Source organism: Physeter macrocephalus, unplaced genomic scaffold (genome assembly GCF_002837175.3).
Source record: "Physeter macrocephalus isolate SW-GA unplaced genomic scaffold, ASM283717v5 random_201, whole genome shotgun sequence".
Lineage (NCBI taxonomy): Eukaryota > Metazoa > Chordata > Mammalia > Artiodactyla > Physeteridae > Physeter > Physeter macrocephalus.
Window position 1 is genome coordinate 49,520 of NW_021145486.1, and position 24,697 is coordinate 74,216.

Genomic DNA, 24,697 nt, shown 5'->3' on the forward strand with positions numbered 1-24,697 from the left:
GTTTCTTTTTTTTTTTAGTTAAAAAAATATTTATTTATTTATTTGGCTGCGTCTGGTCTTAGTTGTAGCACATGGGATCTTTTGTTGCAGCGCTCGGGCTTTGTTGCCGTGCACGAGCTTCTCTCTAGTTGTGACATGCGGGCTTAGTTGCCTCTAGTTGTGGCATGGCATGTGGGATCTTAGTTCCCCAACCAGGGATCGAACCCAAGTCCCCTGCATTGGAAGGTGGATTCTTAACCACTGGCCCACCAGGGAAGTCCCTGTATGCATGTTTCTTGTGCTTGGGGTTTGTTGAGCATCTTGTATCTGCGGATTTATAGTTTTCATCAAGTTCAGAAAACTTTTGGCCACGTTTTACTCACATATTTTCTCTGCTCTTCTCTTTCCTTCAGGGACTCCAAATACTCTGTCTACTAGGCTGCTTGAAGTTGTCCTGCAGCTCACTGAGCTTTGTTCATTTTTTTCCCAGTCTTTTCTCTCACCGTGTTTCATTTTGGATAGTTTCTACTGCTATTTATTCAAGTTTATTCATCTTTGCTTTTGCAGCATGTAATCTGGTATGAATCCCATTCAATGTATTTTTTTTTACTGTAGTTTACATTTCTAGAAGTTTGACCTGGGTCTTTTAAAAATCTTCCATTTTTAATTTTCCTTCTAACTTCTTAAACACATGGAATAGTAATAACTCTTTTTAATGAACTGTCTACTAATTTTATTATCGGAACCATTTCTGAAACCATTTCAGTTGGTTTATCTTTGCACTGTAGGTCATACATTTCTGCTCCTTTCCATACTGTAATTTTTTAAATTGGATGCCAAATATTGTTAATTTTACCTTGTGGTGTCCTGGATATTTTTGTGCTTCAGTAAATACTCTTGAGCTTTGTTCTGGGAGGCAATTAATTTACTTAGAAACAGTTTGATCCTTTCAAGGCTTACTTTTTAAGTCTTCGTTAGGAGGGAACTGAGAAGCATCTAGTCTGGGCCTAATTTTCCCCACCACTGAGGCAAACCCTTTAGTATCATTTACCTAATGCCCCAAGAATTATGAGGTTTTACCCCTTCAGCTGGAGGGAAAGGCATGATTTCCATCTTGTGTGAGCTCCAAAGATTGTTCTCTCTGTTCATTTCAGATGGTTCTTTTCCCACCTCAGACACTTTCCTCACACATATGTGCTGATCAGTCCTCAGCTGACTGTCCCAGGAACCCTCTGAAGATTCCAGAGCTCTCTCTCCTATCCTGTGCTCTGTGCTGCAAACTAGCTGCCTTGGCCTCCCCTTCCATCTCCTCAGCTCAAGGAGACAGCCAAGCTCAGCCTGGATCCCTCCTGCCTGCAGCCTAGAAACCCTGCAGACAGTAGTCTCACCTGGCTTGTTTCGTCTTTCAGGAGTCACTGTCTTAGGCCGCCTGATGGCCAATGTTGAAACGTCATTGTTTCATGTATCCTCCCAGTTTTTTTTTTTGTTAAACATGGGAAGGTATACAGCAAAGGAAACCATCAACAAGATGAAAAGGCAGCCTACGAAGTGGGAGAAAATATTACAAATCATATATCTGATGAGCAGCTAATATCTAAAAAATATAAAGAATTCATACAACTCGAAAAAATCTGATTTGAAAATGGGTAGAGGATCTGAATAGACATTTTTCCAAAGAAGACGTACAAATGACCAACAGATACGTGAGAAGGTATGCTTAACATCATTAATCATCAGGAAAATGTAAATCAAAACCACAATGAGGACTCCCCTGGTGGTGCACTGGTTAAGAATCCACCTGCCAATGCAGGGGACACGGGTTCGAGCCCTAGTCCAGGAAGATCCCACGTGCCGAGGGGCAACTAAGCCCGGGCACCGCAACTACTGAGCCTGCGCTCTAGAGCCCAAGACCCACAACTACTGAAGCCAGCGCACCTAGAGCCCGTGCTCCACAACAAGAGAAACCACCTCAATGAGAAGCCTGCGCACTGAAATGAAGAGTAGCCCCCGCTCGCCACAACTAGAGAAAGCTCGTGCGCAGCAATGAAGACCCAACGCAGCCAAAAATTAATTAATTAATTAATTAATTTTAAAAAAACACGATGAGATACCACCTCACACTTGTCAGGATGGGTATTATCAAAAAGACAAGAGGGAGTGCCCTGGTGGTCCAGTGGCTAGGACTCTGCACTTTCATTGCCGTGGACCCAGGTGCAATCCCTGGACAGGGAACTAAGATCCAGCAGGCCGCACGGTGTGGCCAAAAAATAAATAAATAAATAAATAAATAAATAAATAAATGACAAATAACAAGTGTTGGTGAGAATGTGGAGAAAATGGAACACTTGTGCCCTTTCAGTGGAGATGTGTGTATATATATATGCAATGGGATATTATTCAGCCATAAAAAAAGGAAATCCAGCCAGTCACAACAACATGGATGGACCCTGAGGGCATTAAGCTAAGTGAAATAAGTCAGACAGAAAAACACAGGTACTGTATCATATCACTTATATGTGAAATCTGAAGAAAAATGACCTCATAGATACAGAGAACAGACTGATAGTTGCCAGAAGTGGAGTGTGGGGGTAGGTGAGATAGGTTGATGTGGTCAAAAAGTACAGACTTCCAGTAATAAGATAATAAAACCCTGGGGATGGTGACTGTAGTTAACAATAGTGTATTGTATATTTGAAAGTTGCTAAGAGAGTAGATCTTAAAGTTCTCAACACAAGAAAACAATCTGTGACTATGTGTGGTGATGGATGTTAACTAAACTTATTGTGGTGATCATTTTAAAATACATACGTGTATCATATTATTATATTGTACACCTAAAACTAATATAATGTTATATGTCAATTATATCTCAACTTTAAAAAATCCACATAGGAGAAAGCATGACAAACAAACAAAAAGAAGCGAGGAAAAAGCATAGTAAATATAAAGGATGAAACAGGATAATAGGAAAAACTTCCAAACATATAAGTAATCACAATAAATATAAATTGACGAAGTTCACTGATTAATAGAACATCAGCTTTTTAAAAATGCAGATATAAGCTGCTTACTAAAGACACACTTGGAATACAGAAAGGTTGAAACAAAAGGTGTAAAAATACATGAGTCCAAAAGAATTTATTAGGAAAAAATGTGGGTCACTTCATAAGGACAAAATGCATACCACCAAGAACATATAACAATTCTGAACTTGTACTCACCTACTAGTCTCGGAATACAAAGTAAAAATAGTTAAAATTACAAGAAAAAAATTTAAAATCCACTGTCAAAGGGAGATTTTAACAAAATTACCTCAGTAATTGATAAATCAAATAAGCAAAAAAAAAATTGTAAGGATATAGAAGATTTGAAAATAAAACTATAACTAACAAGCATGATCTAAGGTATATGTGTATATAGACTATCATATATATAAATAATATATTATCTACTATATTATATATTTTAGGTATTACGTTATTTTTATACATAGATATCAATACTATATACATACATATCTATTATATACACAATAGTGTAATATATGTATATTTATAATATTTATAATATAATATATATGGATCTGAAATAGATATAACAAAATTTTAAGATTTGATGAAACTGGGTAGTGGATACAAGGATATTTGATATACTATTCTTCATTCTTTTCTCATACTTGCTAAATTTTCTAATAAATTTTAAAATTCATAATTATTCACAAGAAAATACAAAACTGAGCACTAAGGCTGAGTCTCCTGTTTTGGCCTCTATAGATTCCCGACCCAGGAAAGACGAGGACTAGGACCCCAGATGTTCTCCACTTTCACAAAATTGTCCTCATAAATGACGTCACCAGCAAGAAAACAGCCTAGACGCTGGGATGCGGAGGAAATCAAACTAAGAATGTACCTGAGTAGGTGGGTATAGTATATATTAGGTATAGTATATATTAGGGCAGAAAATCTCAGCCCTGCTCTCTCTACAACATTCTGAGAAAGGAAAGTCACATTTGAAAAACAAAGAAACAAAATATAAGGGAGGGTAAATCTGCTCCCTGCTACTCCTTCTTGGCTGGAAGTGATATTTGATCTGGGTGTTAATGGCTGGGGTGCAAGGATAAACCGGAAGGGATACCCCCCATGCTTGATTTCTACTTTCTTTGAATCTCTCCACTCATCGCACATCCCTGCATGACATTGATTTGATTTCTACTCTTGAGCTAACTCTGGCCCTTCTCCAAGCCAAACAGAGTCTCAAGTCTCAGACTCCTCTTCACTCCTTTTTTTTTAGTTCTTTGAGTACCCACTGAGTGTCTCACACAAAACACATGCTTTAAAAATTGTATCCCCAAAGCTATAGATTAAAAGAGATTTAAAAGGCCTATAAAAAAATGAAGAAGGTTAAAGTATATGACGAGGGATGCACATTGGGTGATAAAACCATAAAGAAACATAAGGAAGTTTATTTTTGTCCTTACCATAAAAGTAAGGGCAGTGGTTACTTTTGGAGGGAATGAGGAGGCCGAGATTGGGATTGGGCACATGGAAACTTCTGAGTGGGAGAAGCTCTATTTCTTGACATGCATGAGTGGTGGTTATAAGAGTATTTTATTATACTTCATTTGCCTTAAGGTGGTTTTCTGCTGGTGAGTTTTATTTTAATATTAAGACATTTTTATTGGTATATCCAATGAATGAATGAATGAATGGGTCTGGGCATTGAGCATCCATGGTTGCTAACATCAAACAAGAGAGACATCCAGACATTCTGTGCCCTGTGATGGGAGCACACACCACCACCTGTGACGTAGTCTTGCCCCAGATTGAACCTGAATCTGGTCATGCCTCTAGATCCAACTCCAATTTATAGCACAAAGGAACACTTTAAATGGCACTACAGGTATATCATCAGTCAACTCCAGACTGTAAGAACCTCTGCAGGACAGATGAGGGGAGGAGAGAAGATATGCAAGGGGAACGTGTTGATTAAAATAGACTTAAGAGGCATGTCAGCCAATCACAATATGTGGACTTGATGTGGCTCCTGATTTTATTTTTATTATTTATTTATTTATTTTTAATATTTATTATCTGTGTTTCTGTGAGTCCGGAATCAAGGTGTGTCTCTCATAGGTTGTAATCCAGTTATTTATTTATTTATTTGGCTGCGTTGCGTCTTCATTGCTGCGCATGGGCTTTCTCTAGTTGCGGAGAGCGGGGGTTTCTTTTTGTTGTGGTGTGTGAGCCTCTAGTTGTGGTGGCTTTTCTTGTTGCAGAGCACAGGGTCTAGAAGCGTCGGCTTCAGTAGTTGTGGCTCGCAGGCTCTAGAGCGCAGGCTCAGTATGTGTGGTGCACGGGCTTAGTTGCTCCGCGACATGTGGGATCTTCCCGGACCAGGGCTCAAACCCGTGTCCCCTGCACTGGCAGGCAGATTCTTAACCACTGAGCCACCAGGGAGGTCCCATGGCTCCTGATTTTAAACAAATAAATTGTAAACAAACATTTATAACATAATTGGATATACCAATAAAAACAGACAATTCAAATTTGAACACTGATAAAATATTTGATGACAGTAAGAAAATCTTACTAAATTTTTCAGCTCTGGTAATAGTATTATCGTTATATTTTTTAAAGAAAAAAGAGTATCTTTTAGAGACACATTAAAATATTTACAGGGCTTTCCTGGTGGCGCAGTCGTCAAGAATCCGCCTGCCAGTGCAGGGGACACGGGTTCGAGCCCTGGCCCGGGAAGATCCCACATGCCGCGGAGCAACTAAGCCCGTGCGCCACACATACTGAGCCTGCACTCTAGAGCCCACGAGCTATAACTACCGAGCCTGTGTGCCAAAACTACTGAAGCCTGCGTGCCTACAGCCCGTGCTCCGAAACAAGAGAAGCCACCGCAATGAGAAGCCTGCACACTGCAAGGAAGAGTAGCTCCTGCTCGCCACAACCAGAGAAAAAAGCCCGCACGCAGCAACGAAGACCCAACGCAGCAAAAAAAAAAAAAAAAAAAAAAAAAAAATTTACAAATGGATTAATATGATCTTCAATTTGCTTTTTCTCACATAACTTCTTTTTGTTTGTTTGTTTTTTTGCGGTATGCAGGCCTCTCACTGTTGCGGCCTCTCCCGTTGTGGAGCACGGGCTCCGGACGAGCAGGCTCAGTGGCCATGGCTCACGGGCCCAGCCGCTCCGCGGCATGTGGGATCTTCCCGGACCGGGGCACGAACCCGTGTCCCCTGCATCGGCAGGCGGACTCTCAACCACTGCGCCACCAGGGAAGCCCTGGACATTTCACTTAAATACAATCATGCAATAGATAGTCTTCTGCTGCTCCCTTTACTGTTGTACAAGTTGGATACACTGACCAGCCCACCACCCTTGCTCCCCAAACCCATCACTTAGTGCCCTGTCCCTCCGACTCAGGCCTCTCTGCATTGAGCCAAGGATCTGAGCTGCCAGCCGTGGCTGGCTCTGCATCCTCACCCAACTCAACTGTGGACACAGAACCAATCGCAGGGCTTTATATCGCATTTAGACAAACAGACAAAATATCTCTCTCCTCTTTCTCCTTCAGCCTGAGGTGGGGATGTTAGGCACATCAGAAGTGTGGGAGCTAAGGAGACGGAGGCTAGCTTATTTTCTTGAAGACACCGAGCCAGAAACAAGATGCTCTGTGTCTATATGTGCACGTGTGTTCCTCACCTGTGGCGAGAACCAGAGGACGGCATGACCAAGGGTAGGGAGAGTGAAGGAGGTTGCCCCTCAAGGCCTCTGGCACCTGAGGCCAGCCTCCTAAGTATGCACCTGTGGCTGTGTGTGCAAAGGTGCTGAGAGCACTAGTGCACAGCTGTGCACACACGTTTGCCCCATGGTTCGTGTATCTTTGGAGCTGGGCCCATCAGAGGACAGAGATAGCCTAAGATGTCTTTGCCTTCTCTTTGTGACTTTGCATTTAAAAAAAATGGTTATTGTGTCTGCTCTGTCACCCCATGCTTTGGTATTTTATAGTTAATCAGGAAGAATTCAGAAGAAACCTCCGATGATGCACTCCTCTGAGGAATGGGATTGGGGTCTCAGGACTCCCTTTCCACTGTGTACTCTCTCGTTCCATTTGAAGTTTTTGTCCTATATTTGTGTAATTTTCAAAATAAAATGAGGGAGAAATCATTGTTATTACCAGTGAGCCATGGTGTGTTTGCCTGGCTCCCTGCAGACTCTGCTTCTATTAGCTTAGTCTAGGGCTGAGCAGATTACTAAGTGCTATCAAATGCAGCTGCTCATTTAATCCACTAATTCATTCAAAAAATATTTGATAAATGTTTCCTATGTGCCAGGCACAGTTTTAGAAGCTAGGGATAAAAAAACAGAGAAAAATGCCTGCCTTTCTGGGGACTTACATTCTACTGAGTGTAGAAAGACATACAACAAAATAAATCAGTTATATGGTAATGAGAGGAGAAAAGACAAGGCACAGGAGGGTGATAGGGATGGGAGGCTGCCATATTGAAGAGGGTGGTCAGGGAAGGTGACCTGAACAGACTTGGAGGAGGTAAAGGAGTGACCAGAGAGCTCTCTGGGAGAAAAGGGCTCCAGAGAACAGCAAATGCAAAGGATTGGAGGCAAGAGCATGTCCAGCTTGCTTGAGGAAGAGCCAGAAAGGCAGCGTGAGGTGGGAGCCATTGGAGGGTTTGGCTGAGGAGGACATGACCTAACGAATGTGTTCACAGGGTTCCCCCGCTGGAGACTAGACTATGTAGCAGGGAAGTGAGGTGACAGTGCTGTTGAGAGAGGTGGTGGAGGTGTAACCAAGCAGGACCTTATGGGGCCTTCCCGGGACAGACCCCTCTCCCATATCCTCTGCTTTAGCTGCTCTCTGAAGTACCTAGATAACAGTATCTGCACATTTTCTGAGTTGTTTGGCAGATGCTCAAACCACCACCAAATGGAAGAAATTAACTACCTGATGACCATGAGCTCGTAGCCCCCAGACCTAAGGGAACCTGAGGATTGATAATGTTCACCCCTGCGACACGGCCCGTTACCTCACCATCAACCAATCAGAGAATTGTGCTCGAGTTAATCTCCTACCCTGGGACTCCCCTCCCTCGCCTGGCCTTTAAAAATGCTTTCCTGAACCCCAAAGGGGAGTTTGGGTTTTTTGAGCACTCCTGTCCTGAACTCCTTGCTTGGAGCCCTGCAGTAATCACTGCCCTTTCCTTCACCACAACCAGGTGTCTGCAGAGAGGCTTTACTGGGCGGGGGGGCGGGGGGGGGCAGGGGAGGCTGACGCAAGTTTGGTTCCCCAACAGGTGGGCGTCAGAGTCTGTATTTATTTGGAAAGGAGAAGCCACCCGTAGGGGTTGCCGATTGATTGGAGGTAGGGTTTGATGGAAAGAGAAGAGTCAAAACTGACTCCAAGCTTTGGGAGCTGAGGAGCTGGGAGGATGAAGTTGCCTTTGGCAGAGATGCGGTGGCCTGGGGGCGGCGGGGAGCAGGGTATAAGATCGGGAGGACCCCGCCTTCTACCTGGACGAGTTAAAGAAGTCCGGGAGGCGGTGGATTCCCACACGTGGGTACGGTTGACGTCTCCATTTCACAAGTGTGGACACTCCTGCACCGTTGCCCCGCTGGCTGGCCGGGTCACGTGCCGTAGGCGGGCGCCCCCTGGCGCGAGGAGGGAAGTGCGGCGGCGGCGGCGGCGGCGGCGGCGGGAGCGCGGGGAGCCGGGCCGCGCCTCCTTGTACTTCGGCGGGAGCATCCCCGGCGGACGCAAGGACCGGGAGCTGTACGGGCGGATCGTGTCGCGGCTGCGGCGCTTTGGGGCGGAGCTCACCGAGCACCGGCGGCCGCCGATCGGGGCGCGCGCGGTGAGCTGCCGGGGCGCGGGGCGCGGACGGCCGGGAGGGAGAGGGTAGGTCCGGCCCCTCGACCCAGTCCCGCTCTCTTGCGGGGAAGCTCTCGGCAGGGCCCCTGCCCGATAAGGAAAGGCGGCCCGCGTGCGTCCGACCTGTGAGCCTACTCTCCGCATTCAGTTACTGTATTGACATTTGGGTCCTTGGAAAACTTTTGTCGGGCTCTTTCCGGAGGCGTTTGCAGAGAGGAGAAGAACGGGAGTGGGCCGGGCTGCTTCAGCGAGATACCTCATCCGCTGGCATCTTCCCTCCCACCTAGGACTAAAGCTTTCCCTCCTGCTACCCCTCTTTGGGCCGAGGTATCAGCCCTCCCTCAGACCCGACAGACCCCAGCTCCCGCGACCACCGTCTCTCTCAGGCCCTCTGATCAGACTGTTACCAGTATGTGCTGCCCCTGCGGCGTGATTGGCCCGGAATCTGGCTGACTTTCTACTTTGGAAATGGTGCCAGAACTCTTTTTTTTTTTTTTTTTAATAAATTTATTTATTTATTTATTTTTGGCTGCGTTGGGTCTTCATTGCTGCGCGCAGGCTTTCTCTGATTGCTGCGAGCGGGGGCTACTCTTCATTGCGGTGCGCGGGCTTCTCATTGTGGTGGCTTCTCTTGTCGTGGTGCGTTGGGTCTTCATTGCTGCGCGCAGGCTTTCTCTGATTGCTGCGAGCGGGGGCTACTCTTCATTGCGGTGCGCGGGCTTCTCATTGTGGTGGCTTCTCTTGTCGTGGAACACGGGCTCTAGGCGTGTGGGCTTAATTAGTTGTGGCAGGTGGGCTCAGTAGTTGTGGCTCGCGGGCTCTAGAGCGCAGGCTCAGTAGTTGTGGCGCACGGGCTTAGTTGCTCCGTGGCATGTGGGATCTTCCCGGACCAGGGCTCGAACCCGTGTCCGCTGCATTGGCAGGCGGATTCTTAACCACTGTGCCACCAGGGAAGCCCGGTGCCAGAACTCTTGTACTTCTCAGAAAACCTTAAGTGTCTTCCCCTTTCCCCATCAGGGGCAGATCCAGGATCTGAGGGACCCAATGCAATTCTGGGCAACCTCTTTAAAAAGACGAAACCACAAATCACAATTGCTGGGGCTTTGGGAAGGGCCTGTGCAAGCCAGGGACGCTGAAGCTTAAGTCTTTTTGGTTTCAGGGTCTGTGCCCCCCTGCCTGGTGGCTCTCCAACTTTACTGTGCTCAACAATCATCTGCGGGAGCATGTTGAGAATGCAGATTCTGGGATAAAGCCTTAGAGTCTACTTTTAACAAGTTCTCCAGTTATTCTGCTCTGATTTGGGGGGCTGTGAGCCTCGTGCTCCCAGTGGATTTTAATCAAGCTGGAAAGCTGGGTTCCTTGCCCTGTGACCCCAGCGCCTCTCCTGCCTTCCTTGCCAACACCCCTACTGGTTACGTTCTGCATTCTGGCACTGGTTCTCAAACTTACCTGGCTATGAGAATCACCTGGAGATCGGCCTGGGTTCATTGACACCTGGGCCTTTGTAGTTTTGTCAAGTTCTCGGGTGGTTCTCATACCCACCACAGTTTGAGAGCCTATGAGGCCCTAGTTCCCCTGCCCGGGACCAGCCTCTTGCTACTGCCTGCCTTTCCCCCACCTGGGATGTGATTCCTCCTTCTCTCCACCCCGATCACTGACCCACGGTGAATTAGTTCTTCCTTCCCTTCATCTCATCTGTATCACTCCTCTGGTCCTAATCACACATCCCCCTGCACAGGAGTAAACTTTTCTTTCGGGCTGTTTCATTTCCTCACTCATTTTCATGGAATCTTAGTGCTGGGTGGGCCCTTGCGGGGGGTTGGCAGCAGAGGAGAGGAACTGAGGACCAGGGCGGGCCCTTGACCAGCTTTCCCTCAACCACAGGGGAAAAGGCTGCTGGGGGCGACAGGCTCATCCATGAGCAGGACCTGGCCTGGCTGCAGCAGGCAAAGGGTGAGTGGCGCTCCCCCCGCCTGCAAACTCCCCTGGGGTCTTAGATCCCCTGGACACGCCTGGACTCCCCACCTAGAAGGGACTTTCTAGAGCTCCCTCCCCACTACAGCCAGACTCTGTCACGTCTCCCTTACAAGCCTGAGTGAGCCTTGGTCTCCTCTTTCTTCCCAGTGGTTGTGTAGAAGTGGCCCAGCCCTCTCTGGGTATAGGCTACGAGCTGGGCCGGGCCGTGGCCCGCAATAAACCAGTCCTGTGTCTGTTCCGCCCGCAGTCTGGCCGAGGTGAGCACCCCCAGCCCTGGGTGGCCGCCCCTGCCTCCCTCCCCAGCTGAGGACCCCACCCTCTGCTCTTTCCTTGCGGGGGGTCTGAACACAGTGCCCACCCAAAAAGGGACAGGAAAGGGAGGGGAGGGGGGAGTGTGGGAGGGAGCCACCTTCACCTCCCTCCTCCTTCCCAGTGCTCTCAGCCACAATCCGGGGAGCAGCCGACGGCTCGCGGGTCCAGGTGTGGGGCTACGAGGTGGCAGAGGCGGCGGCCGTGCTGGATGGGTACTTTGAGGCGGATCCTCCTGAGCAGTGGCTGCTCCCCTGACCCCACCACTTGACTTCACCCCAGCTTATTAAGTTCTCCTGACCCCAGACTTGCTCTAGTACCATTCCTACCCCTTAGCCCCAGTACCAGATTCATGGCATGTTTACAATTCTAACTTTCCGTCTGTGTGAGAGTGGGGTGGGGGCAGGTCCCCATAATATCCTCTTAACACCCCACTTCAGTTCAAGATGTAGAAACCCTTTAAAGGTCCACAGGCTCCCAAGAAGAGGATACTTCCTAACGCCCTCAAGCTCCCCCCAGGAACACTCAGGAGTGTGGAGGAAGCTGATCGATCGTGGGAGTGGCCATTCCTCTCTGTCTCTGATGCAGGGCTGGGTCTGGGGCAAGTGGGCCAGCCTGTACCTGGCCCTGTATCACGTGGACCTTTATTTCCTTTTATCGGTGTAAGTCACACAGGTCTGCCATGGGCTTTCTCTGAGGATGGAAGTCTGGACCCTAAAGAAAACAGTAAAGGAGGAGGAGGGTTGGGTGTGTGCGATGGAGGGGGAAGTTGAAGTGGCCCATTGAGGAAGCTGTCTGGTCTGCTTCCAGAGAAGTATATGAAAAAAAGAAGTTTATTCAGTGAACAGAAGACGGTGCCACAGACACTGGTAACCGCCTACCCTCACGACAGGGGGAAGGGTGCACTCCTGAGCCCGTGGCCCCAGGACTCTGGCGGCTCCAGCGCTCCCTGCATCCTACCCCTCAATCGTAGCCCTCGTCGTCTTCCTCCTCGTCGCCAAAGAAGAAAGTCTCTCGGTCCAGGTTCTCAGACTCCTCGTCATAGGAGAAGCTGTCATTGTCCAGCTCCTCTTCAAACTCGTCCTGCTGCCACTCAGGCACATCGTCCTCGTCGTCGTCGTCGTCCTCTTCCTCCTCCACCTGCAGCCCCGAGGAGCCCTGGGGCCTGGGAGAGAGCCATGCTCAGCCCCAGAGGAAGCCTAGCGCCTCCCACGGCCCCCCCGTGGCTCCGCCCCCTCCACTCACTGACTGCCGGGCACGTTGGATCCTTTCGCCTCCCGGGCCTCTGATGATGGGCTCTGGAGACCAACCCGGAAATCCTGGAAAGGAGACGGGAGGATGCGGGGAGCAGGAGAGTAGAGGACATGGGGTCTCTGTGCCCAGCCTCGCTTCACCCAGCGTCCTCTGAGGGCCGAGGGGGGCCCGGCCCCTGCCAGGAATGCCCCCCGCTCAGCACCGCCCTCCACAAGCCACTGCCTCTGTGTAACATGACTCAGAGGTGGGCTCCAGGGACCCAGGATACTGCAGTGAGGCACCACCCCCACTTCCCATGTATGTTCACGCCTTTTCTGCCCAAGTTACTACCAGTCCGTAAGCTCCCTGAGGGTGGGATTCCTACTTTAGACTCGACATCAGAGTATCAGAGCCAGAAAGAACCTCAGATCCCCTACTCTGGTGGATGCCAGTCCCTTGCCCCCAGTTCTAGGATTCTAAATCCACATCTGCGAAGAATCTTCTGAAAAGGCTCCCCAGGTGATTCTGGGGAGCAAGCAACTGGCCAAATACCCTTGATCTGGGATAACCAACTCCATTTTGCAGGAAATGCCAGGTGGCTAACGGGCAGGCCTGGGAGCTGGGATGCATGCCAGGTCCATTTGCCCTTGACGCCTTTCCTTCAGGATCCCCCAGGGCGGCCGGGCTGGGTGGGCAGCTACCTGGGTGGAGTGCTGCAGGATGGCCAGCAGCCGCTCCTGGATCCGCCGCAGCAGCTCCAGGCCCGTGCTGAGGTGCTCCGCCCGCAGGAGGCGCAGCGAGGAGCCCAGGTCTCTGCAGCGCAGCAGGGTCTCTTCTGCAGAGGGGGCAGGGCACGGGGGCTCCCTCCCTTCTTCCCGTCCTTCCACAGATGCATACTGGACGCCCACTATGTGCCACCCACATCTACCGGGGCCTAGCGCCTAGAGGTGGGGACAGGTCGTAACCAAAGCAAAGGCCGGGTGAAGGGCTGTGTACTGTGTACCTGAGGACTGGAACTTTATAATGGTGACAAGGCTATGAAGGACAGGAAGGGGACAGAATGAAGGCGGGCAGCTGGCTCTGGTCACCCACCCGTTTGTGTGTCGGGGGTGGGTGCTGGGGGAGGGAGGCAGGAGAGAGCACTGAGTGGGCAGGGGGCTCACCCAGGAGGATCTGCAGGGCGTTGGTGTGCAGCTCCAGGGCCTCGGTCTGCTGCTCCACCACGTCCATGTGCTCCGTGTCCTGGTTGTAGAAGCTGTACACGCAGGCGTAGGCCAGCACCTGCGGAGCCCAGGCTGCCGCTCCCGCTGAGGCCGCCTCCCGCCAGCTTCTTCCTCCCTCCCTCCCTCCCTCCCTCTCTCTCCCAGCCCACCAGACCCCTGGGCACATCGCCCCCACGCCCCGCCCCACACCTTTCGAGCCTGCTCGAGACCCCGGCAGGCGTCACTGAGGAAGGTGAAGGATCTGGGCGGGGGCACCTCGTGGATGGCAGACACGCGGTTCTGCAAGTTCACAGCAAAGTCCTGCGCAGGGAAGGCGGTCAGTGCCAGCGCGCACATCCCCACCCAGTCAGAAGAGCACTCGTCCCGTTGGGACCTCTAGCCTCTACCCGGCCATCTGGCCCAGCCCTCTGACCTCCTCACCGACCCAGCCGTCTCGCCCCGCTGCTCACCCGGGCCTGGTGATGGAAAGTACACCTCTCATTATAGTCCTGGAACCGCTTCTCCTGGCGAGCTGCTTTGCTTACCTGGTAAAGACAGGTCGAGAGGGCTGTCGGGTGCTTGGCAGGACAGGATGAGGTTAATAACCAGACCAACTACCATTCATGGAGGCCTTCTGATGCTTTACCCAGGTTTTCTCATTCAATTCTCATAACTGTGAGGTAGGTCAGACTATCATCCCCGTTTACAGATAAGGGCGCTGAGGCCTGGACAGGTTAGCCGAGTACACAGTGGAGCCAGGCTGTGACTCGGAGTCCTTGCTCTGCTCTGCGCTGGTGCTTCCTGGGAGCGCCCAGCCCGCCCCGGCCTCTCCGGAGCCACCTCGGTGTGAGACGTCCGACTCCCAAGCTGAAGGTCTTCATGCACAGACCTCCCAAGATAGAACTCTCAGCACCTGTAGGCCCAGGTGGCTTCTGTCTCCTCCCCACCGAGCCTTCGCCCCAACAGCTGTTCGGCTGCTTGGGACACAGAGACGTCTGCGCCCGGCCCTGCAGCAGCATCTCATCCTCACTGCCCTTGGGCCTCTGCCCCCTCCTTCCGGCGCCGGCCCCTTACCATGGCGGAGCAGTTGTAATAGTCTTTGTGATTTGGCTTCCAGGACTTGAGGCAGCGCCAGCAGAATCCATGGTTGCATTTGGCACAAGTCATGCTGTGGAGGAAGCCAGCTGGTCAGAGGGCTCCTGCCTCTGGCCAGAGCCACACCAGGAATGCCCAGGGCCTGGACACACCACTGAAGATGCCCTGGTCCCTCTCATGCCCTCTTAGTCTCCTTAACCCTACCAATCCTTACTGACCACACCCTGGCTTCTGAATTCCCCTATACAGCGTAGACTTAAAAGTGGGGGAAGCAACACTCAGATCCAGGAATCACTCTGGAGGGTGCAGCGAAGGTGGCTGAGTAACTGCCCTTGTTTGCTGAGCTTTCGGGTAGGCCCACTGCCCCTTCCTTCCGCCAGGCCTCCCACCCTCTCCCATGCCCCCTGACCCTGCCGGTGCCCACAGTACCCCCTTCTTACTGCAGACACCCCTCGTTCTTCTCGATGGGAGCCTGACAGCTGGGACAGCGCTTGGAGATGAGCTTGGCCAGATGCTTGCTCTGGGCCTCCACGCTCATGCCATCGTAGTAGCCGCCATCGTCCACCCACTGAGACATGTGGCCACAGCTGGCAGGGTAGTGTGCCTAGAGCAGGAGGGGCAGTGAGGACGCAGCCCAGCCCTTACTGCGGGGAGGGAGGGGTAGGTCAGGTCTGGAGGACGGCAGTGTGGGGAGGACACGGAAGAGTCCTTGTGGGTGGCAGGGAGAGGTGTGGATCCTGGCTCCAGGGCAGAGCCAGGGTGGGCACCCACCTCAGGGAAGCTACAGTTGAAGCAGGAGGCCCAGCCACACTTGGAGCAGGTGGTCCCACAGCTCAGGCCCTGGCGACACAGGATGCGGTCGCAGCCCTGGGGGTTGGTGCACCAGGTCAGGTTGGCACAGCTCTCCACGTAGCCACGCAGGAGGGCCTTCTCGTACTGTGGGGACGCAGGTGCCACGAGGTGAGGGCCTGGCTCTCCGGATGCCACACCTCCAGGCCCCCCGCACGCCGCGTGTCAGCCCACTCCCTGGGGCTGTGCACCGGAGCCTCTCCGAGGAGGGGGTACCTTGGAGATGACCTCTGGCGAGGAGATGATGGTGCGGATGAAGGCCCCGGTGGGCTGGGCGGGGCAGTCGGCAATGGGGCAGGTGCAGTTCAGCACAAGGTTCTGCTCAATTCGCGTTGTCAGGTACTCATTCCAGCAAGACTGGGAGGGACACAGGAGCAGCCGCTCAGGGGCAGCACCGGAGCAGCACAAGGGTGACACCTAGCACCCCTCCCCGACGGTGCACGACGCCAGAGACAAACCTGCTTCTACGTCAACCCCGAAACTGACCCCAAGCTTTCCGGCCTCCATGAGTCTTCCTGAGATTGGCCCAGATTACAGTTCACTCTGAGGATGTGCGGGCCGTGGTAATGTAATTATAATTATCGTTGGGATGGATGTGAAGGGAATGGGAAAAGAGAATCAAGAAAAAGGAGAAGATTCAAGTTCTAAGAAAGATTTGGAGACAGCAAGAAGGTCAGAGAGAAAGGAGGCCTGGGGGGCTGGCCAGGGTCACCGCGCCGCAGCTGCAGCCTCGCCTCCCGCTCCACTGCTCACCTCAGTGCCTGTCTCGACGCTCCCACTTCCCCAGACTCAGCCTCCTCCACAAAGCGGCCTCGCCAGCTGCGCCCCCAAATCCTAATCAGCCACCCCACCGCTCCCCCAGTCCCCAGTGCTGGAGCCCTCACAACTCTTGAATCCTTTTCTTGCTTCCATGTCACTGCCCCCGCCAACCCAGGCTATCATCCCCTCACCCCTCAACTGCCGTGGGAGTCGGTCCCGTCAGTGCGCTTCCTCCCCCCCCGTCGCTCCTGACACCATGAGCACCCGAGCCTCCAAACGACTCCATTAACGACCCTTTCCCTCACACTGCCGACGGCTGAGCTTCCCCAAATGATGCATCCAACCCCTGGAGAGTCCCCCAGGTGGTTTCAAAGCTCCAGGATAAATAAGAAGCACTTCACCGGACTATTTTCACTCAAAGTACTAAACAAAACCAACCCCTTCTATGGTGAAACAAGCCCAGATAAACTGGGAAGTTGAATGCAAAATTCTTGCATTTCTGAGATCATACAGGGGAAATTTCTCCAAATTCAGACCCCCACGCTTGCAAGCACACAGGCCATGAGGGCCCCTCACCACCATGGGGTGGGAGCCCTGCCCTGTAGGACGAAGGCCAGCATCTCAGTTCAGAGCCCACTCCACTCCCACAAGGAGCCCTGCTGCTTTGGGTGTGCCCTTGGCTTTTGCTGCCCAGCCAAGTGGAATACGGTCTCCAGCCTGGACTCCCCCTCCCGCCCCTCTGCCACTCAAGCCTCACCCTGGGAAACCACCTCCGACTGCTCCAGACCCCAGGATTTCCTGTCTGATCACTCCTGCATTGCCACTGGCTCCCCTTTGGCTGGGACCTCTGCCATCAGCCTGCTTTTCCTCAGTCCCATTTTCTAGCTCCCCGTCTCTTCACCTCTACAGGCTCGGGGTACAGCTTGGGCCTGCTCTTCTCTCCCTGGGTGTTGCCAGCCAGGCCTCTCCACTTAATTCCAAATTCAAAAATCCACTGTCCACTTGCCAGTCCCACACAGGTGTCCAACAAAGCAAAAGCAGCTCAAACTTCACTTGGCCAAAACAGATTGAATTTCCCCTCAAAAATCTGCCCTTCAGCCCAAACATTTTCCCTAACTCAGTAAAAGATGACACATCCCCTCCTCCCAGATGCTCAGGTCAAAAACCCAGGAACTGGGGGCTTCCCTGGTGGCACAGTGGTTGAGAGCCCGCCTGCCGATGCAGGCTACACAGGTTCGTGCCCCGGTCCAGGAAGATCCCACATGCCGCGGAGCGGCTGGGCCCGTGAGCCATGGCCGCTGAGCCTGCGCGTCCAGAGCCTGTGCTCTGCAACGGGAGAGGCCACAGCAGTGGGAGGCCCACATACCGCAAAAAAAAAAAAAAACAAAACCCAGGAACTGCCTTGATTCCCTTGTCCTAAGTCACCAAAACCTGTCAGCTCTATCTCCAAATGTGTCCCAATCCGTCCATTCCCCTCTTCACTGTCCCTAGGCCCAGCTGCCACCAACTCTTGCCTCTTTGTACAACAGTCTCCAAACCAGTGTCCCTACTTCCACTCTTGTTCCGTCCAAGTCTTTTCTCCACAAAAAGTGATCTTTTCAAAAATGGAAATCAGATCATATCATCTCCCTGCTTAAAACCCACCAGGGCTTCCCATAAATTAAAGGCCACTGTCCACCAACCCAACCCATCTGGGCCCCTGTCCACCTCCCAAATCGCCTCTCCTTCCGCTGTCCCACCAGTTTGCTCACCTACCTCACAGAACTATTCTGGGAATTAAGCAAGATGATGTGTGTAAAACAGCACAATGGCCCAGAGTGAGTCCCCCATAAATATTAGCTGTGGTTAGTATTAGCTCTCGAGTCCTTGCCAGTTGGGGTTTCCCCACTCCCTCACACAGCACCCAGAGCTGTGCACGTAGTAAGTCCATGACAAGTATTAGCTGAATGAAAAAGTGAAAGTGTAAAGGAAATAATTAAGAACCTGGAAAAAGGGAGCAGAGGCAACTATGTGAGAAGAGTAACCTGAAGCCGAGCAAAAGGGAAGGAGAAAAAAGTACAAGTACACACGCATGCAAACGCACACAGCCCCGGTCACCCACCACTGGGGTAGCGCTGCTGAGAGAGGCGACTAGAATTCAGGGCAACAGGGGAGCTCATCCTGCTAAGTATATGGGTTTGGGCACCGGTCCTACAAGCTGTGAGGCAGGGAAGATGAGGCACTCAGTACCCGGCTTCCTGCCTCAGACCCTCCCCCTCTGAGGACTACTCCCTCTCCAACTACAGCCTTCTCTGCCTCAGCTTTACAGCAGCCTGACTTCTCATGCTTCCCTCTGCTTTTGTGCTATTTTTTGGTTTAAACCATTCCTTCTTATTTTTATGTTAAATGAGAGTATATATGGTAAAAATAAGTGATGATGTTCTGGGATAAAGAGCCTTGAATGGTGATAAGGAAACCATAAACTACAGTCATCACCAATTTCATAACACTTTTCATTTAGAAAGTACCTTGATTCTGTATATGTGTGTGTATGTATGTATGTATCTATCTACCTACCTACCTACCTATCTACCTATAGTTCTCAAATTTGGCTGAACACTGGAATCACCTGAGGTGCTTTTAAAACTCCAGATGCCTGGGTTTCACCTTCAGAGATTCTAATTGGTCTGGGGCAGAGTCTGAGCATCGGGATTTTTCAAAGCTCCCAGTGATTACAACATGCAGCAAAATTTGAGAACCACTGACACATACCGCCAGATCCTAACAACCTGCAGAGTGTCAAGGCACCACTTACGATGACAAAACCAGTTTAAGGGAGACTAAGAGACTCGTTCAACATTGCCCAGGACGGGAAATGGCACTGCTCGGGCTGAAGCCCAGAAGTTCCCAAGGAGTTGTGTTGTCGGGCGAGAGCCGGGGCAGGAGAGCAGCGGGCGGGGCCTTACCTTACAGCAGTAGTGCATGCAGCACAGGGAGGGCAAGTCGTCATCGGGCTCCAGGGGGCTGACACACACAGGGCAGTGGTCCGGGCGTGCAGGGGCAGCCTGGGCTTGGGGGACGCACAGCCCGGCCGCCAGCAGCAGTGGCTCGGGGTTATCGCTGTAGCGCTGCAGCAGCTGTTCGGCGCCCCAATGGGAATGAGCCAGAAGGTGCTGAGCCACGTCTAGCTCTAGGTTCAGCGTCTCCTGCACCTGCCGCACCGTGTGCTCCATCAACCCTTCCACCTCCTGGGGGCTCATGGTGCGGCCCGCAGGCAGCTGTAGGGATGCTAGGGCAGCCACAACTTCCGGGCTTGAGGGAGAGAAGAGTCAGCGGTCAGTCTCGCTGCCCTGCTTATCCAACCTGCTAGCTGAACCCCACCCTGGTCCCCCAGTCCCCGCTTGCACATCTCCATCCACACTTGCTTAACCAACCTGAGGATAACCATCCAACCAACCGTCAGAGCACAGCCTCCACAGGAGCATTTGTAAGAGTGGGGAGCTGGCAGTTGCAATGACTGGGGGCGCTACAGGAATCTAGTGGGCAGGGGTCACGATGCTAACTGACCTACAGTGGATGGGACAATCCTACTGCAGGTCCCGCCCAAAATACTACCAGGGTGTCTGGTGAGAAACAATCTACAGCTTTACACCTCAAAGTGCGGTCTGTGGACCAGCAGCCTAAGTGTCACCGGGAGCTCAACTGAATTTGAACGTGTGTGCATGGGAAAGTTGGGGCAAGATTACTCTAGAGAACTTGCTTTACACACAGTGTGAACAGCAGGCAGAAAAATAGAGCCGTAACAACTCCTGGTGAACTGGAGCTGATGTAAAAAGCTTTAGGGGTGCCAGCTACTTAGGGGAATCCTACGGCAAATTCCTCTGTAGAACAGACTTCCTGAAAGCTAGAATTTGTATATTTCACTGAGCAAAGTTAGTACTCAATACATATCTGCGTAATATTTCAATTTTGCTTAGAATGAAAGACACCCAGAAAGGAGTTTACATGTCTGTGTCCCTTGCCTCAGGGCTGGCTTTAGGAGGCTGAGGAGAGCAAGGCCCATGCTTGGGAAGGAGGCAAAGAAGGGGATGACGGTGCTGGGAGGGGGAATGAAGACTAGCAAAATGGGCGAGATAACAGGGACAGGGAAAATGGGGTTAGACAAAGAAAGAAATGAAATATTTTTCCACTGGGAGCCTCCTGACTTGGGCGCTACGACCCCTCCCGTGTCACTGCAGTGCTGTCCGTCCTGGGTGGCAGTAGGGTGACAGAGCTAGGGGTGGCTACCTAGGCTTGGAGGTCTCGGAGGTCTGGCTGCCACATAAGGGGACCTCTGCCTGACCTCGGCAGGGCCCCATGGGCTCCGGGCTGGCATACATCAGGATCTGGGGGCGGTCATCCCGTCGTTCCACGTAGCCCTGGCCCAGGAGGTGCAGGATGCAAGAGAGGACATCGGTGCTGGTACAGGCCACGCCCCCAGCAACAGAGTGGCCCAGGCTTCCAGGGGGATTTGGACCCTTCTGCCAGGCCTCCAGCACCTGGACGGGAGGAGAGGAAACAGGCGGGACGCTTTTACCCAGAGAAGCCAGCTTGCCTGGGTTCAACGCCCGGCTCTGCCCTTACTAGCTGTGTGACTATGGATCAGTTACTAATTCGTGCCTCATTTTTCTTATCTGTCAAATGAGAACAATAATAATAATAGTAGTAATAATAATAACTCCACCACCACCTATCTCATAGTACTTTTGTGTGGACTAAATGACTTAATCACGTAAACTCTTAGAATAGAGCCTGGCACATGGTCAGCACTCATGTGTGGTCTCTACCTTCTGTCTAACTGCCCGTCGGGAATAGAAAACCCAAATGGAAATGTCACCCTACCAGGTCTCGGGATGAGACAGTTCACCTTCCCTGTGATGACGCCTGCCTCCAACCCCACCCCCAAGCACGACTCCCTCCCTCTCCCGCCACCATCATGGTCTCCTCGGCCTACCAGACAAACCAGCTGGTCGATGTGGAGGCCCTTCTCTCCGTGGGCTTTGAGAATACGGACAAGAAGACAGCTCAAGAGGTTCCTCTTCTGCTCCAGGGTTCGGCCCTCATCCTTCTCTACGTTCAGGTACGTCTGGGGAGGTAGCAGCCACAGGGCCTCCCCACGGGGCCAGAGCCCAGGCTCACGGAGCTGCAGCACACCTGGAACCCGCTCCCAGTCAGCGCCCGAGGAGGGGAAGGGACAGAGGAGTGGGGGCAAAGGGGACCCCATTCTCATTCCCTACACCACCCCCACCCGGAGAGCCCCGCCCCCTCGGAGCAGAGGCTCAGCCCAGCCCCCCTCGGACCTACCCCCACGTGGGAAGTCCTGACCCTCCTGCAGGGTCAAAGGGCCGCTGTCAGCGGTGAGGGGCAGGAGGGCCTGGAGCAGCAGCTTGGGGCTGAGGTCAGAATTCTTCAGCAAAGCCTCTACTGACACCTCCTGGTCAGGAGAAACAGGGCCAGTCAGGAGAAGACAGTCAAGGGAAAGGAAAATAAGAGGGAGGACAGAAGGAAGGAGGGAGAGACTTGAGAAGAACAGTGACAGACAAAGCAGAGAAGAAGACAGCAAGAGGCCAAGGAGCTGAGGCACCTCTGTCTGATTGAAATTCAACAGCAGCCACATCTGCACGGTGGACACATGGAGGGTCTGGTCCCCAAACTGCAGCTCAGCCCGGCCCAGCCATGTCCACTGCAGTCGCCGATGTGGTCCCATGTCCAGGACTGGATGGTTCTGACCTGCGAAAGTGTTGAGGGAAAATGTGGAGATAGAATAGGGGAAACAAGGGGTCAGCGTTGAGGTGAGGGTGCACCATTCGCCAAACTTTGCTAGTCTCTGTGGGGAGCAGGGCTCGGCATTCACAGACACAGAGGTGCCTCGTCCAGCATCCAGAGCTCAGCCTCCTCTGTGTCTGCCACAGGGACCTGGGAGCCCACCCTGAGCCTAGCCCTGTGCCAGGCGAGCTCCACGGCAGAAACACCAGAGAGGAGAGCTGGGTTTTGCTCCCAGGGAGCTGACAGTATTAAAGACCCACTGGGCTGGGTCTCTTCCTTCTCCCGTGAGCCTGGGCTGTTTGCTCAGACTAGAAAACAAGGATGCTGTCAAAGGGAGAGGGTATCAAAAGGAGCCAGCCTGAGAGGTGCTCTCTGGCCAAAGATGGGACAATGTGAAGATCCAAAAAAATAACACCTGTGATGAATTGAAACACATGAAATGTTTTAAAAGCCATGAGTTCAAAATGATATATTTTTTTAAAAGACCTCACCAGTCATCTTTGGAGGAAGCTAGAGAACCAATACATTATTTTGAAAACTGGTTAAAAATAAGGGGGAGGAGAAGAGAATCAAGCCTTTCCTGTATAAATGGTACTTCTGGGTAACCAAAAAGCTGATGAGAGGAAGTTTCTCTTTATAGAGGAAGCATTCTGGCTAACACATGGAGAGGGAATGACAAAAGTAGAATGTCACTAGTTCCTAACCCTAATGGCAATGAGAATGAATGAGAGTCTAGCGAACAGCTAATGGGAAATTATATATAATGTATAAACTGGACAGACAACAGTGAAATCCACTGATCGACTTTAACATCACAGAGAGAGACAACCTCCAGGAGGAAGTACACGATACTACCTATGAAGTGCCCTTGCCCGAGAAATCAACCCTGAATCTGAACAAGCTCATACATCTAAATATCGGTCTTCGGGAAAGCAGACAGAGTACGGTGCCTAGAGGACACCGTGTAGACACAATCAGCAAAATTTAGCCAGTGGACAACTCTATTTGGACAACTACCCAGATTACTCTACAAACAATTGCAAGGGGGAAGAAAACAGATGCAGGAACCTATACATTAAGGGAGACAGGAGATATAACTCATCAAATGTAATGTGTGGGCTTTGTTTGGATCCTCAATAGGCAAAAAAAAAAACAAACCCTAATTTTAAAAGCTCGAGATAATTAGAGAAATATGAATATTGACTGTATACTTGATAATATTAGGAACTGTTACTAATTTCTGTAAGTTTGATAATTGTAGTGTCCTTGCTTTCAAAAAGAGAGTCCTTACCTTAAATTTGAGGGCTAGGGAAAGCGGGTGGGGTACAAATGAAGCAAAACTGGCCATGAATTCATATATGTTGGTATACTGAAGTTTATCTATTCTGTCTACTTTTGTGTATGTCTAGAGTTTCTCATAGGGCTTCCCTGGTGGTGCAGTGGTTAAGAATCTGCCTGCCAAGGCAGGGGTCACGGGTTCAAGCCCTGGTCCGGGAAGATCCCACATGCCGCGGAACAACTGAGCCCGTGTACCACAACTACTGAGCTTGAGCCCTAGAGCCCGCGAGCCACAACTACTGAGGCCCTCGCGCCTAGAGCCCGTGCTCTGCAAGAAGAGAAGCCACCAGAATGAGAAGCCCACGCACCACCACAGAGTAGGCCCCTCTTGCCGCAACTAGAGAAAGTTCACGTGCAGCAACGAAGACCCAATGCAGCCAAAAAGAAATTAATTAATTAAATAAAATTTCTCATAATAAAATGATTTTTTAAATGACGGTGAAAATAAGCCATTCTGAAATAAAAACTGATTAAAAGTTTTCCAACAATATTCCATCAATTAAGAGACTTCTTCGTAAACGAAGCGACAAAGGATTAATCTCCAAAATATACAAAAAATGAGCAGAACGATGCTTTGTGACCACTTAGAAGGGTGCGATAGGGAGGGTGGGAGGGGGACGCAAGAGGGAGGGGATATGGGGATATGTGTATATGTATGGCTGATTCACTTTGTTATACAGCAGAAGCTAACGCACCGTTGTAGAGCAATTATACTCCAATAAAGGTGTTGAAAAAAAAAATCATTATGATGTGACAGCCACCATCATCCATTTAAAAAGTACAAGACAAGCTCTTTAACAATCAGACATTTTACATCATTCCTTTTACTCCTTGAAATTATATTTCCATTTCACTTCCCCCACAGAATTTTATCCTGATGTAATACATTGATATTTTTATGCTTGACCATCTTTTACTGATCAGTCTCTCATATATCACAGCAACAAAACATGTATGCAAATTTGTTTAAAATTTGTTTCCCATAACCGTATATAATAAATAATTATTAAATTTTTAAAAATGAGTGGAAGATCTAAATAGACCTTTCTCCAAAGAAGACATACAGATGGCCAAAAAGCACATGAAAAGATGCTCAACATCACTAATTATTACAGAAATGCAAATCAAAACTACAATGAGGTATCACCTCACACCGGTCAGAATGGCCATCATCAAAAAATCTACAAGGCTTCCCTGGTGGCGCAGTGGTTGAGCATCCGCCTGCCAATGCAGGGGACACGGGTTCGTGCCCCGGTCCGGGAAGATCCGACATGCCGCGG

General features: G+C 50.8%; 2 protein-coding genes across 2 annotated transcripts in view; one reads left to right on the plus strand and one right to left on the minus strand.

Moving 5' to 3' along the window:
• The first annotated feature begins 8,452 nt into the window (after positions 1-8,452).
• On the plus strand, positions 8,453-11,428 carry DNPH1 (2'-deoxynucleoside 5'-phosphate N-hydrolase 1). The gene is given in 6 exon segments (XM_024121736.1): positions 8,453-8,825; positions 8,828-8,854; positions 10,756-10,824; positions 11,007-11,105; positions 11,282-11,399; positions 11,401-11,428. Coding segments are annotated over 6 exon segments (714 nt in total).
• Positions 11,429-11,972: 544 nt separating this feature from the next.
• CUL9 (cullin 9) overlaps positions 11,973-24,697 on the minus strand; it is a 38,230-nt gene continuing 25,505 nt past the window's right edge. Inside the window, 15 exon segments of the mRNA XM_055082644.1 lie at positions 11,973-12,322; positions 12,403-12,476; positions 13,092-13,225; positions 13,554-13,671; positions 13,803-13,913; positions 14,063-14,137; positions 14,667-14,760; positions 15,128-15,291; positions 15,459-15,623; positions 15,753-15,893; positions 19,241-19,586; positions 20,562-20,812; positions 21,268-21,467; positions 21,618-21,747; positions 21,898-22,043. Coding sequence (XP_054938619.1) covers positions 12,121-12,322; positions 12,403-12,476; positions 13,092-13,225; positions 13,554-13,671; positions 13,803-13,913; positions 14,063-14,137; positions 14,667-14,760; positions 15,128-15,291; positions 15,459-15,623; positions 15,753-15,893; positions 19,241-19,586; positions 20,562-20,812; positions 21,268-21,467; positions 21,618-21,747; positions 21,898-22,043 — 2,351 coding nt within the window. The 3' untranslated portion in view covers positions 11,973-12,120.